The sequence below is a fragment of the Pisolithus orientalis genome (assembly GCF_024613125.1).
Source record: "Pisolithus orientalis strain OTSU chromosome Unknown F5J12scaffold_79, whole genome shotgun sequence".
Taxonomy (NCBI): Eukaryota; Fungi; Basidiomycota; class Agaricomycetes; order Boletales; family Pisolithaceae; genus Pisolithus; species Pisolithus orientalis.
In genome coordinates, this window is record NW_026260860.1 from 1 (window position 1) to 14,670 (window position 14,670).

Sequence of the window (14,670 nt, forward strand, 5' to 3'; positions counted from 1 at the left end):
ACCAGACATGCAATAGACATAGGAGAGTCAGGGAAAGATAGTTAGTGCACTCTAAACAATTTGCAGGGTGTCCCAATCAATGTGGACAGGGGCTTCGGTTCTGGATCAATGTTCATTGGTGTGGGTTGCTGTTCTTTGGTGTTCGATGGGGTTCGTCCTGCTGTATGGACATGTGGATGACCCAATTAGGTCGATTGAGGTGGTCCTGAGGGGGGACGAACACCACTTCAAGTGATCCGGCATGCTCTGAGGAGGAGTGGTCAGATGGGAACATTGGTATGTTTTAAGATGTATTTTAGTTGTATTACCAGACATGCAATAGACATAGCAGAGTTGGGGAAAGATAGTTAGTGCACTCTACACAAGTTGCAGGGTGTCCAAGTCAATGTGGACAGGGGCTTCAGTTCTGGATCAATGTTCATTGGTATTTGTTTGTGTTTGTTGCTGTTCGTTGGTGTTCGATGGGGTTCGTGCTGCTGTATGGACCTGTGGATGTCCAAATTAGGTCGATTGCAGTGGTCCTAGGGGGGACGAACACCACTTCAAGGGGTCCAGTGCGCCATGATGGGGAGTGGTCAGACAGGATCATTGGTATGTTATATCATGTATGTAGGTTGTATTACCAGATATGCAATTGACATAGGAGAGTCAGGGAATAATGGTTAGTGCACTCTAAACAAGTCACAGGGTGTCCCAGTCAATGTGGACAGGGGCTTTGGTGCTTGATCAATGTTCATTGGTGTTTGTTGCTGTTTGTTGGTGTTCATTGGTGTTCGATGGGGTTCGTCCTGCTGTATGGACCTGTGGATGTCCAAATTAGGTCGATTGAGGTGGTCCGAGGGGGGACGAACACCACTTCAAGTGATCCGGCATGCTCTGAGGAGGAGTGGTCAGATGGGAACATTGGTATGTCTTAAGATGTATTTTAGTTGTATTACCAGACATGCAGACATGCAATAGACATAGGTGAGTCAGGCAAAGATGGTTAGTACACTCAGAACAGGTCTCCAGGTGTCCCTGTCAATGTGGACAGGAGCTTCGGTTCTGGATCAATGTTCATTGGTGTTCGTCAGTGTTCGTCAGTGTTCGTCCTGCTGTATGGACCTGTGGATGTCCAAATTAGGTCGACTTTGGTGGTCCTAGGGGGGACAAACACCACTTCAAGGGTCCAGCATGCCATGATGGGGAGTGGTCAGACAGGATCATTGGTATGTTATATCATGTATGTAGGTTGTATTACAAGACATGCAATTGACATAGGAGAGTCAGGCAAAGATGGTTAGCACACTCTAAACAAGTCACAGGGTGTCCCTAGTCAATGTGGACAGGGGCTTTGGTTCTGGAACAGTGTTCTTCAGGTGTGTGTTGGTGTTCGCCCTGCTGTACAGACCTAGACATGTTCAGAACAGGTCAATTGCAATTGAGCTAGGGGGGATGAACACCACGTCAAGCAGCCCAGCATGCTCCAAGGGGGAGTGGTCAGATGGGAACATCAGAATGTTATAAGATGTATTTTGGTTGTATTACCAGACATGCAATAGACCTAGGAGAGTCTGGGAAAAGTGATTAATGCATTCCACACAAGTCGCAGGGTGTCCCAGTCAATGTGGACAGGGGCATTGCTTCTGGAGTGATGTTCATTGGTGTTCATTGGTGTTCGTCTGGCTGTATGGACCTGTAAATGTCCTAGCAAGGTCAATTGCAATTGATCTAGGAGGGACAAACACCACTTCAAATGGTCCAGCATGCCATGAGGGAGAGTGGTCAGACAGGAACATTGATATGTTATCTGATGTATTTTATTTGTATTACCAGACATGCAATCGACCTAGGGGAGTCTGGAAAAGCTGATTAATGCATTCCAAACAAGTAAACAAGTGCTCCAGTATGTTTACTCAGGGCCATCCATGCTGGACTGATATTCACAAATGTTTGCACATGTTCATCAGTGTTTGTCATGGTGGACGGACCAGGACATGGTACTACAAGACCCATGCAAGTGGGCCTGTATGGATGAACACCATTCCAAGTGGGCCAGCATGCTCCAAGGCAGGGTGATCCAGTGGGCATACTGGTATACTATCTGATGTAGATTCTCTATTTCATTGTAATACATGCAGTAATATAGACATACAGGAATCTGGGAATGATGATCAATGTGCTTGAACCAGGTCCCAGGGTCTCCCAGCATTTGGACATGGTCTGGATAGGGGCTTTGGTAAGGGGTTGATGTTTGCTGGTGTTCATCTGTGTTGTCTGTCATTCCCCATATTGTATGGACCTGTACCTATCAACCTGAGAGCAGGGGAAGAGGTTTCCATGGTATGAACACCATTTCAAGTGGTGCAGCATGGTCTCAGCAGGGGTGGTCGGGTGGGCACACTGATAGAATATCCAATGTAATTTATTTGGATTACATGAAAGTCGATTGACCTACCAGAGGCTGCAAATGATGTTCCATCTGCTCCAAAATGAGTGACAGGCTGTCACAGTCAATTTGGACAGAGGCCATGGTGCTGGCTCGATGTTTGCTGGTGTTTGCAAACAATTTCCCATTAGCAGCAGACTGACATGGGCCAAATTGTCAAGGACCATCCAACTGCAGCCTTGGTTGATCATGCAGGACTGGAAGTGGTCAGCCCAACTGTCCAGTCTGGGGCCAGTGGTTGGGAAACTTTTCATTCTGTTTACCTGTCAGCTTTGGATCCAGTTGGATGCAACTTGGCTGAGAGGTTCAGAGGGAAAGCCAGAGCCAACATCTTTGGAAGATGCCATTCAGAGTTGGACTCTGAACCAGACCTTTGTTGATATAGATTGTGGTTCCCATTCCTGTGGAACTGAATCCCAGTGTTGCCTAGTGTAGTCTGATCAGGTAGCAACATGTTTGGCATCTTGGGATGATACCTGGCCCAAATGTGAACCCCCCTCTTCAGCTTTGCTCCATCAAAACAATTCCAGATCAATCCAGCTGTCCATACCATGTCTGTGCCACTCGAATGACATGGCAGGACAATTTGGATCACACCAGAAAGGACCCTATGTCTCATTCCCCTCCTCTTATCCTGGGGGTGCTAATCCTGTAAAGTTTAGCAAGCATGAAAGCTTGTCAGGAATGGTTGTCCTGGAGGGCCTGAAAGTCACAATGGATGATGACAATGGTTGCAGCATTTCTAGGTGTCAGAATATCCATGTAAGATATGTTACCCTGCCCTCCCCATGTTCACTCCATCAAAACAATTTCAGAGATTGATCTAGCTATCTGAATCATGTCTACCCCATGGGTATGACATTACAAGACCATCAGAATTGTGTTACAAAGGTCCCCATATTTGTTTCATCAACATACCTGATCCCCTCCTCATACCCCAGGGATGGCGATCCAGTAACATCAGGAGGGGGTGCCAGCTTGCTAGGGATGGATGTCCTGGGTGTTATCAATGCCACTGAAGACAATGGAAATGATTTCCAGCCTCCCAGAAGTATTTCCAAAGAGATACCACTTTGTGGTCTGACCATCCTTCTACCCCCTGTAGATTTTTTTTCCGACCGCCAATTTCATTCAAATTTCACCTGAGACATCCCAATGGACATATCTATCGACTCCCAGCATTATTTCCCCCAAATTATGGTCGGGAGTTTGTAATTATAATTCCCCCAGGGGCTGTTATAATGGAGGAGATGCTTCATCTACATTCTTTTGACCTATCAGTCTTTTCATCAATGGAAAGGGTTCCCATTCTCCAGTTGACGATGGGGTTGTTCTCCTGGAGCCAAGGGAGACCCAGGATGACATTTTCCATTCCACAGTTGATGACATGGAAGAAGGTTTGGTGGACTACCTCTTCAATCTTGAAATAAAGGGTAGTGGAGAACAGGATCCTTCCCTTAGAGTTCTGGGTTCCATCTGCATTCTTTGCAAGGATGGGTTCAGTGAGGCATTGAGTAGGGATTTGATACTTTTGTACAAATCCCCAATCAATACAAGAGATTTCTGCTCCGGAGTTGACCAGAGTGGTGGTTTTGACAACTTTTTCAGCTGTTTCTGATGCATATAGGGAAATCGAAATTTGCATAGTACATTCTGGAGTGGAAGATACTAGTACAGGTGCAACAGAAACAGAACTGTCCTTAGTTTTGGGAACTTCTGGCATCAACACAGAGTTCCCTTTTAAAAACCCTTTCCAAGTGCTCTGGCAATGTTTACCAGGGTGACAGATGGGCCAGCAACTTTTTCTTCATTGACACTTTCTTCAACTTCCACAATTTTGCAGATCTTCTTTATTTTCTTCTGAGGGGTTTTTCCTCTTTCAGGACATTCTTGAGAGACATGTCCTTTGTTTCCACAACCAAAACATCTTCCTTCTTTGATGTGACAGTCTCTTTCTTCTCTGGAGAGTCTCACTCCATCCATATCCATAGTGTTTGGATCTTTTTCTTCAATGAGGTTGTTCTTGGGGTAGAACATCCTCTTTTCTTTCTTTCCAGAAAGTTCATTCACTTTCCTCCACTTGGCATCAAACTTCTGTGCTTGGGCATACCACTCAGTGATCTTGGTGGGAGTGGTTTCCATCATATGGATCCAGTTCACAATGAAGGGTTTGAGTCCTTGTGAGAAGAACTTGATCAATGTGATGTCTTCCATGATGGTTGAGTCAGCAGCAGCAGTTCTGAAATCAGTGATGTATTGTTCCACTGATTCTTTCTGTTTCATGGTGCACAACTTGGTGATAGCCGCACCAGCAGTGTCGGAGGAGGTGAAAGAGCTTTTAAAGTCTTTTGTGAAGTTGGCAAAAGAGCCAAAACTCAGGGGGTTCTTTTCCAGAGAGGTTTTCTGGAAGGTAGCTGCCCATGAATGAGCAACTCCTTTCTTCATATATGACAAGGTGTAGACAACCTTTTTGGTGTCATTGTCATAAATTTCTTCATTTACCAGGAGATAGGTCTGTACAGAGTACAGCCAACTCATGGTGTTTTTCTGGTCACCATCAAAATTAGATGGAGCACCAATCTTCAATTCAGTGGCTTTGGTGGCAACAGTGCCAACCATTGCCTTCAACAATGAACTGGACATTGTATTCAGTGGTAAAGGTGGAGGTGTAGGAGAAGTGGTGGTGGGTACTGGTGGGATGGGAGTACCAAGTGTAGTGAGAGACTGGGTGAAGAGATTCAAGAGGATACCTGAGGTAAATCCTCTATCTGGTTGTTCAGGTTCATTGGAGGAGGTGTTGGTGACAGTGCTCTCCTGTTCTTCATCAGACAATGATTCTTCATGAGTGGGTCACAACAGCACCCAACATTGATTGTTTTGGGGGTTCATGGTGGTACACTAAACAGTGACCAATTCTGCCAAAGGCTAGCAGACTTGAGCTTTTGTTATGCTCGACCAAAGTCAAGATGTAGGGAGAGCTCAAATGCAGACAATGGGTTTCTACTGAGCAAACAGCTGCAGTAACCTCTGTAAACAACAGAGGATTTGAGGCAATGCCAGTAAGAGTGGTCCAGGTTAGGGACACTGAGGGTGAAGTTCTGAGAATGCTGCATATGATTGAGCAGCTCAAGTCTGGGTTTCCAGGACTTGAGCTGACAGGCTAAATACTGTACAAGAAATGGACCATGAGGCATCCACATGTAATGAGATAACTACACCATTGGTTGAACAATGGCGACACATGTTCTACACATGTAATGAGGGGACAACGCTAGTGGTGGAAGTAAGGAGCCATTGGATCAATGAGAAGATGGCTTGAAAAAGGAAAAGTAGTCCAATGGATCAAACACAAGGCAAATGTGAGGGAAAAGAGTAAACAAGGGTGAAACATAACATTTCTCCTCTGCAGAGATAGGTATCCAGCTCTCACTCTGGTTTGGTAGTGTCTTGGGGTTGACTGGCATTGTCTCAGTACCATCTATGTACCTGAGCAGCCCACAAGTGTCCAAAGACCACATTAACCTGTCCTTGTATGTCACCCAGTTCTCTCCATCTGCCAAGAGCTTTGGGACCTTAAGGAAATTGTCTCCAAGCTTGGATGTGAATGACATGTTGCTACAAGTTCCCAGTTAGTGAGCACCAGGGCTCATAACCTGTAGAATATATACTACAGGACTATTAGCAGAGTGTAACAACAGGATGTGGAAAGTGCTCACCTCAGTTGGGTCAAGTAGCCAACTGAGGCATGAGTATGCTACTCAAGTATGAAAATGAATGTGATTATGTAATATGGCTAAATGCATACCATAATACTAAGTGAGACACAGATGAAAGTATAATGTGAAAGACAGAATATACAACATCATCTCCCACATGTGTGTCAGATTCCTTATCTATCCATTCATGCAATTCATCTCCTTGCATGATTTGCATATCATGTATATCTCCTTAGGTTCCCATTCACACATCAGTTTTCCTCATATGAATCCCCATCTCCTCCACTACATGTTGTTATTTGATTGTGTATCAACCATCATCACCACTATTATTACTGTAATACACAGTATTTTTGTTCTTGTCCATCCATTTGCACAATTCATACCACCATATGATTTGCATGTTTGTGCTATTTTCATGACACAATGCTACTCAAGCCTACTTTGACCCTAACTCATATTAGCAAAATCCCTTAGAATTGCTCATGTGTCCTGCTGAGACCAAACTTAGCACAACTGACCAAACCACAGATACATTATCTACCATCCTAATTTGCTGCGTGCTTTTTCCAAATGCGCCCAGGAGCGTCCGGAGGGCTTTGATATAAACATTTGGGCCATCATTGGCAATACAATCTAGTTATAAGGGTTGCTAGCAAGATTCAAGTACACGTGATGGGCGTCAAGGAAATATCTAAAGGCCGTGGGAAGGCCCAAAACTGCTGCCAAGGGTGCGTTGAGCGTTCCAATTGTACACCCAATCTAAGACCATCTCTGAGCCTGCCCGCCCTTAGCTCTCGCGGTTCTCATGGTACGAATACTACCCGTAAGTTCACGCAGATTGAGTTCTGCAATGCGCCTGTCTCTTATACACCCCATCCCCGACCAGTTGCGTGCTTCCCGTGCAGCGTATCTCGCAGCATCCGGCGTAGCTGGAGCACTCACATTTGAGACGAAAACTGACTCCGAGCCTGTAGAGAGTTCTCCCGGTGGCAACGATGTACGTTCGACAGAGCACTCGACCAGGAACGTCCTCGACATAAACTTGCCGGACAAAGTAGGTCCAACCATTCACACCGCGTGATCCCTCCCCATTTTTTGATAGCTTCCCCATATACCCAAAACCAAACAGAGGACTCATTCTCCTGGACACACCTTCCCCACTCGAACTACAGATCGGACAATTAAGGAGGGAAGTATGTGGGTACTACACTGACGTGCGTGCGAACGTACAAGGCGTCGTAGATCAATGGATTCACGTGGAGAACATGGTCGAATGTGGGTCTTTGTCCCTCTCCATGGTCATTTTGTTTTTAAAAAGAATTCGTACCCTTGTCTACTCCTTGATTGTCCCGCCTGGCAGCTCGCCTCAAATCATTCCGTGACCCAACGGAACCACTCAACCCTGGGCTTCTTTACACTGGTATAGCTGCACTCACAACTTCCATATTCACGCGTTCCCGCACCCTACCAACACGGCTCCTCCTGCCGCCCCTCTCCCTCCTTGGTGCGTTCTCCTATTTCCTTCCGCGCACTGCCCACCGTGTCGGCTCCTACGCAGAGGAACTCGAGGGCCGGTACGCCCCGAGAGTAGGTGAAATGAGGCAGACGGGTGTCGCACACACACAGATCACGGTAGAACGGATACGGGAGAGTGCTAGGGAAGGGAAGGAAGCGGTTGGGAAGAGCGCGAGGAGCCTTGTGGAAGCGATTGAGAGCGCTACGGGATTGAAGCTTGGAGAGGTACTCGGGAAGGACGGGGGGAAGGAAAGTAGAGAGAAAAAGGCTTAGTTGTTACGAGCACCTTTGCATGTGAGTGGGTGGATCGTTTTAGAGGGGCTGCGTCGTAAGCACATGCAAAGCACAGTTTGACTTGCGGTTCAAACTTGAAACGGCACTAGTCCAAACTGACTGCTTACAATGAGCAACAACACACCAGTTACAGGCACACAAAGGTTATGTGCCACGAACTTGGAGCTTCCAGCTTCATATGTAGCTTGGCTAGATCACATAGAGCAGTGTGTATACTCAAAATGTGTGAATAGTAAAGGGATCACAGCGGGAAAGTCCCCTTGCTCAACCAACCCCCGACATGTCACGTGACATTACCGGCGGCATTATTTTGGTTAGTACGTGCACTCGGAATGACAAGAAGCCGGGGGACATAGCAGAAGGGAACGTGGCGAACAGGGCAGAAAAGGAATGGTGTGAATGTGCAAACTCAGTCTCGAGATATTTGCAAAATAATCCATAGGTATCACCAATTGCAACGTGGGGAATAGCTCTGGATCTGCCACAGCAAGCACAATGTATTATATACTGTTCGGACGCCCCAGAAGAGTAATACAAGACTCCAAAAAAAAATGAGATCCTCGAATGAAACAGGTGAGATGTAGCGAATGCCAGACAACGACGGGTGCTCGAAACAGTGTGAAACTAGAGGAGACAATGAAGGGGAACTTGAGGAGCACGGGGCAAAAAGAACTGGGCAAATGCATGCACCCAGCCCCAAGATATTCACAAAACTGTCCGAAGGTGCCTCTGACTACAAAACAGAGCATATCTCCAGATCCACTACAGCAAGCACACCGTCCAATATACCATTCAAAAGCCCGCAATGAGTAGTACCACACCCAACCAAAAGCGAGAGGGCTGGCGACAAAACGGACGAAATACGACACTTGCAATTTCACAAGGTACACTTGGGGGCAGAGGGGAGTCCCCTGAGCATCAATGACTTGGGCAACCAGCATGAAACATCCAGAGGGCTGTAGGGAACACCTAGATGCACACAGAAAAAAGAAATTACAATGATCAGATCACCCAATCACGAATTATGCGCCAAAACACCTCATAGCCCTTCTGAACACAAAAATGGGCATATCTCGACAACCGCTGTGCGGGATTGGACGAATGAGATGTCCCCAGAGAGGGGCCGGTGGGGGGAATGTGTGACGGCACACACAAGAGACCTGGCGCAGAGATGCACGAGATACGATGACATAGCCTCAAGGGTGGCCCTCCTTACAAAACATGGAATATCTCTTGAATCGCTGGGCACATTTAGACGAAACAGGTATTAACAGGGAGCTATTGTCAAGGAGTATCAACGTGCCGAAAAGAGAGAGACGCAGTGTGAAAACAAGCGAGACACAGTGCATGACCCGAGAGGGGGGAAGAAACACATACTGTAACTAGATCTAAAAGCACCTGGGAAAGACTAGAACGAAAGGGAAATATATCTAAAAAGCGAGACAATAAATTAGAAAACAAAAGACGAGATGAAAATCTGAGTCCTCGCACCTCACACTGCAACAGCTGTACATAGTAGTTTTTTTTTCATCCACTTCCTCGCTCAAGTCGCTCACCTTCCCATGTAGGGAAGCCGCCAGCATGTCACACTGAGTCACGTGATGTGTCGGGGGTTGGTTGAGTTGGGTTTGCTACAGCGGGAGGACTGACTGCTGGACTGCTTTCTCTGCCAAATCATTTTTGGAAGGCATCGTCTCCCGGTCCATCATAACATGAGAAGCCAAACAACTGTCCAACTTTGCGATGCGAACGAAGATGTCTATAAAGCGCTCAGTATGGAACTGCTCGTGCTCTGTCTCACACGAAATACTGATCCACTATGGTTGTGCTGCAGTTTCAGCAGCGCTGTCCCTGCGCTACAGTGTGGAATTCCCCTTGTTTTATATCGCACCACCCTGATTCTAATGGTACAGGGTACTTTCTGAGTACAACCCTTCCAATGCGCGTAGTCACCAGCTCTGAACGCCACCTAACTCGCCTACGCATCTGGCTCGGAAAACGTGTATTCGAAAACCTCGGTTCCGCTGGAGTATGTCTGGTTTGGACTTCGAACGGTCGTAAAATTCAATCCCGCCACCCGTTTCGCCGAGGCCGCAAGCATGGAATTTGTCTCACACCATACGTATATCCCCGTTCCTCGTGTGCACGATGTTTTCGTCATCGACGGTCGAACCTACATTGTGATGGACTACATGCTCCCGAATTGACATACGTCTGGCACAAGCTAACCGAAGTGCAGAAGAAAGCAATTTTCGCACAGTTGAGAGACTTCATCGGTCAGCTCCGGTCTCTCGAACCCCGCATCCTGGTCGTGTTCAAGCAGTGGACTCGACTGGTCTCTTTTATCCTCGAATATGCTTGGATGATCGTCCATTTGGGCCATTTTCCTCTGTTGCAGAATTTCATACTTACTTTGGCCACAACTGCCTGCTCAATCTCGAAGCGGTGCCGGCAATACTTCCCATCAATCGAAGCTATGGCTCAAAGACACTATCGGATCGCCTTTGCTCACTTGGATTTGCCCAAGAAATATGCTCGCCCAGAATGGTAATGTTGTGGCAATTGTTGATTGGGAATGTGCAGGATGGTATCCTGAATATTGGGAATATACACGGTGGGCAGTGAGCAGCTATCGATCACCACAGACATGGCTTGATGCACGGGACAATATTATGGATGTATATTCTGAGGAGCTGCAGGTTGAAGACCTCATTGGCGGTGTATATACCCGACTATGATAGTCTGACACATGTACGTGGTGATATGTATGTTTGTCAACAGACTACAACCTGGGATATCTCCCGGGTCCAGCCAAAGTTTACTCTCCATTTCAAGTTCTGGACACGTTATTGGGTCTCCAATTCATTTCGGTGACAGGGTCTAGAAAATTCAGCTTTGGGGTTTCCTGTCAACTTCACACCGTAAGTCGTTTCTCCTGACTAACAGTTGTCCACTGGATCAAGTCTCACCGTGTTAGGAGACAGACAAGGTTCGCAAGTCCGTGTACGATTCATATAACCTCAGAAGTGATCAGGGTGCCAGTGTTATCGCAAGTTGGTACTGGGAAATAGGCTTGTCGTTCTACGGGGCGTTCCTTGAACGAGTCAGCAAGTTTCGATGCAAACCCGTAAAGGTTGCCAAGCTCGATTGGAGGTCGGGCAATTATTCCGCGGGTTACAAGAAGCTAGGTTTCCTTTATTGAACCAGTGTGCATGCGTCAGTGCATGGGATTTGAACACTCCTTACCTCGATGGCCCCAAAGACCCATTCCTTACAAGTCCAAGATGGGTCATCTTGAACCAGTTCCACGGCAGTCAAAATATTGCTAATATCCTCTCCACTCCCCTGTGTCTTTCCGAGCAGGACTAGGGCTAGTAACCGAGTAGTGCGACCAGGAACGATGGCAGGTTTGTATTGCCACTCCTGCTGCGTGGCATAAGCTGGGTTTGGCCTGTTCATCGCATGCAGCCGCCAAGTACTGAGGTTATTTCCGGTTGGGTTCTTGGGTGACACCAAAAGTGCGAAGTGATGGATGTGTTCCTGACCCAGTATGAGCATACAATGACATGGAGATACGCTTCTTGTTTCGTGCCATGGTGGTTAAGGAAAGCGTCTTGTAACTTCAGTGGCGCACATAGTACATACCTACGTGCAAAATCCTTCAAGGCACAAGTCAAGGTTTAAACACAGAACCACCTAGTTTGGTCCGTATACACAATAGGTTAGAGAGTAAACGATTTTCCGTCTAGAAAAGGCCTCAAAAGACGATATCCCAGCGTATACTCGGTCCACAAAACTCGGTGGAACAAGAACCGATGTCAGGACATCGTTCGGTGCGTCTTAAGGCAAGTCTCGTGCATCCCCTTTGGTTCATACGACACCTAGCGAACAGTCGTGCACTCTACGGATAAATCCGTCATGCTGTCGAATGGAGATACTGTGGGACCTGTCCCTCCCTTAGTTATGGAGGATGTGGGGGTGAGATGCACTGGACCGTGCAATGGGGGTAGAGGGGGATAGGCACTCGACGCCTCGGACGATGCCAGATGCCGCCCTTTCGACAAGAAAGGACGATCAGGAATGAGAGGAGGTGGTAGGGAAGCGGTGGACCTGCGAGGGGGCGGCGGTGGCGGAATCTTCTTCGCGGTCGACGAGAAAAGAACCACCGGACTAGTTTGCCTCCGCACGAATGGCGCCGAAGACTCGGGTAGACGGGGAAGAATGTCGAAGGACATGTCCTCTTTAGATGGGCGAGGAGGCACCAGGCGTTGGGCTTCGTCGTCCTCTGTTGCACTAGTCATGCTATGCACGTCGAAGCCAAAACTGGTTGCTGAGTTGGGGGTCACCATAGAATTGTCCAGAGCGAAGTGGTTGATACTTTCATCATCTTCAATGTCGTCCGAATGTGCGAGAGAGCTGCCACTGCCAGAGTGAAAGCCATTCCCAGCTCGGTTGGTGTCTCGTGAGGAGATGGTGATGGGCGTGGTATAGTTCATAGGGAAAAGACCCTTACGTCCGTCCTTAAGTAAACCGAACCACCAGTCTTCCAGAACCTCATTAATAACAACAATCTCATCCCCCGCTCTGAATGTCAACTCATCGGAGGAGCCTGTAAAATCATGCAACGCCCTCACAAGCCTCCGATCTTGTTGCGACGGCGGCTTCAATATACGGGAAGCTACCCTAGGTGAGGACTCCTTGTTGAGGTCCACACCTTTCGCCTTGGGAGATTTTCGCGAGAGCGATTTCGAGCTCGGCTGACGAGATAGGCCGCCGTGACTGTCTTTGTCTGCGTCGTCAGACTCGTCCTTGTTAGTCAATGCGGCAAAGTTATCTCTGTCTTTTTTGCCTCGGCCGGCGAAAGAATTAACCGCGTTGGATGCCCACCCAGTTACGCTCATCCGTTTGTTGCTCTTAGGAGTCGTAATCTCTGAAGGACTTGTCGCGGTGACGCCACTGTCAGACCGCTTCCGCGAAGATCGGGATCCAGGACGAGAAATGGGTTTCCCGTCTGGAGTTGGCTTGCAACGTATAGGACTGTCGTTGAGACTTTCGCAGTCAGAATCATCCGAATGGGTCGAGGAGAAGGCGTGCGATGATGGCGTGGAGCGGGTAGTAGAGAATTTATCCTCGAATGGGTGAGATAGACGAAAGCCCGCCCTCATATACTCGAATTTTGAGTGTGTCGACGTGCTATGATCAACATGTAATTAGAGGAACGAGCGCAAAGGAATGAGAGACGATAACCTACTTATCGGACCAGTTTGCTTTGACGTCTTGTAGGACTTCAACACATTGTTTCGCAAAATTGAATTGGACGTCGAGGAACGTAGTCAACTCATGAAGCTGCTGTGTCTCATTCTCCTGAATGCCGTGCATGCGAGATCGAACGTCCTCAGACGTTTCTTCGCTGAGAGAATCATGATGAGTCCTAGTGCAAGGATGGTAGGAAGACACTGGAACGTACAATTGGAGTCTGCAACGTTGCAGCTCATCTTCTGCCTCGCGACGTTCCCTTTCTTTCTCTTTCTTGCTGTTCTTGATTTTCTCAAGCTTGCTGATAGCTGCGTCGTAGCTTGACCTTGGGACAAGTTACATAACGGGGACCCGATATCCGAGGGAATGGTAATACCTGCGGCTTTCCAATTTCTTCCGTTGATGCTCATAATCTTTGATGTCTTGCAAGAAGCGCTCGCAAGATGATAGAAATGTGTCGTTGAGCGTCAAAGCAAAGGCTTCTTGGAGCATGGCCATCTTGCACTGGGCCCTGCCCAGCTTCACGAGTGACGATCCTAGCAGCCAGGATTGATGAGTCGATGAACGTGTCGCAAGTTGAAGACCTTGGAACGACCACGCACCAAAGGTAGAATCCTCTCCAAATTCCTCGCCGTGACCAACCATCACAATTCCGAGTGCATCCACGGGCATGAGTTTATCGCTCTCTCCTGACACCGGCAAAGCCTTCTTCTTGGACAGGACATGACGGTACATTTGAGCAGCTGCCTGCAGCCTACAGGTGCCACGCACAAGTCAGTGAGATGAAATGACAAGAGCGGAGACGGACACGCAGACATGGATCGAAGCATGAATGACAAACGAACACACCTCGATATGCCTTGTTTCCGCAGTTCGATGTCATGTTCGAGTTCCTTGAATTCATCTGCGACGACGGACTTGTCACGAGACGATATCTTCTCTCCCGCCCACTAATTACCGACAATGGGTGAACTGCATCATAATACAATGACGCAGACGCTAACCTGTCTGAGTTTACCAAGCTGACAGCACAACGATAACGTCTCAGAACTTCAAGCAACAGACAAAAGGTGATCTTACCTGTTTACTAGCCATGACAATAGGAAGGAAGGAGTTGTGCAGCGCCGTCGATTCCCTCTTATATTACTCTACGCCGTCGTTTTTGTAATACATATGAATGGTCCGACTTTTGGGTACCCTACATGGCAAATTCAAATCACCACTGAAAAACAAATCGTCTCTGTGGCCACAGTCGCTATGCTCGTTCTAAGACAACCACTGGACACATCCTACCACGGTATCATTATCAAGGTTGCGAGAGGTGCCTGTAGTACTTGGTCTGCCAGGAACTCTTTACCGAAGCAAGGTGCCGTGCGCTGGATGAGCGCTACATATTATTAGGTAAAGGCTTGCAGTACCGCATTCCAGGGACGTACACTGTGGATGCGCTGGACCGCC

General features: G+C 47.6%; 5 protein-coding genes across 5 annotated transcripts; 3 read left to right on the forward strand and 2 right to left on the reverse strand.

Annotated features, from left to right (window-relative positions):
* Window positions 1–66: 66 nt before the first annotated feature.
* On the forward strand, window positions 67–1,506 carry F5J12DRAFT_786964 (uncharacterized protein; the record flags this gene model as incomplete). The annotated part of the gene is made up of 11 exons (XM_051743564.1): window positions 67–118; window positions 211–276; window positions 323–346; window positions 373–591; window positions 614–661; window positions 821–906; window positions 967–984; window positions 1,124–1,208; window positions 1,231–1,278; window positions 1,316–1,358; window positions 1,410–1,506. Coding segments are annotated over 11 exons (786 nt in total), but the record flags the coding sequence as incomplete, so codon positions are not given.
* Window positions 1,507–6,868: 5,362 nt separating this feature from the next.
* Window positions 6,869–8,269, forward strand: F5J12DRAFT_866348 (apolipo protein O-domain-containing protein). The gene is made up of 4 exons (XM_051747041.1): window positions 6,869–6,970; window positions 7,034–7,224; window positions 7,250–7,422; window positions 7,508–8,269. The coding sequence occupies exons 1-4, from the start codon at window positions 6,953–6,955 to the stop codon at window positions 7,933–7,935; spliced, it is 810 nt and encodes a 269-aa protein (XP_051594707.1). The 5' UTR covers window positions 6,869–6,952; the 3' UTR covers window positions 7,936–8,269.
* A 1,344-nt stretch (window positions 8,270–9,613) lies between these two features.
* On the forward strand, window positions 9,614–10,801 carry F5J12DRAFT_532638 (uncharacterized protein). Its single transcript, XM_051739913.1, has 3 exons — window positions 9,614–9,729; window positions 9,791–9,817; window positions 9,870–10,801. Exons 1-3 carry the CDS (start codon window positions 9,669–9,671, stop codon window positions 10,505–10,507), a joined length of 726 nt encoding a protein of 241 aa, XP_051594708.1. The 5' UTR covers window positions 9,614–9,668; the 3' UTR covers window positions 10,508–10,801.
* F5J12DRAFT_532635 (uncharacterized protein) lies at window positions 10,709–11,675 on the reverse strand. The gene is made up of 3 exons (XM_051739912.1): window positions 11,203–11,675; window positions 10,926–11,140; window positions 10,709–10,868 (listed from the first exon to the last, which is right to left on the reverse strand). The coding sequence occupies exons 1-2, from the start codon at window positions 11,512–11,514 to the stop codon at window positions 10,967–10,969; spliced, it is 486 nt and encodes a 161-aa protein (XP_051594709.1). The 5' UTR covers window positions 11,515–11,675; the 3' UTR covers window positions 10,709–10,868; window positions 10,926–10,966.
* Window positions 11,676–14,601, reverse strand: F5J12DRAFT_532634 (uncharacterized protein). Its single transcript, XM_051739911.1, has 8 exons — window positions 14,293–14,601; window positions 14,217–14,234; window positions 14,062–14,162; window positions 13,815–13,966; window positions 13,589–13,748; window positions 13,424–13,537; window positions 13,208–13,366; window positions 11,676–13,149 (listed from the first exon to the last, which is right to left on the reverse strand). The coding sequence occupies exons 1-8, from the start codon at window positions 14,305–14,307 to the stop codon at window positions 11,838–11,840; spliced, it is 2,031 nt and encodes a 676-aa protein (XP_051594710.1). The 5' UTR covers window positions 14,308–14,601; the 3' UTR covers window positions 11,676–11,837.
* Between the last annotated feature and the right edge of the window lie 69 nt (window positions 14,602–14,670).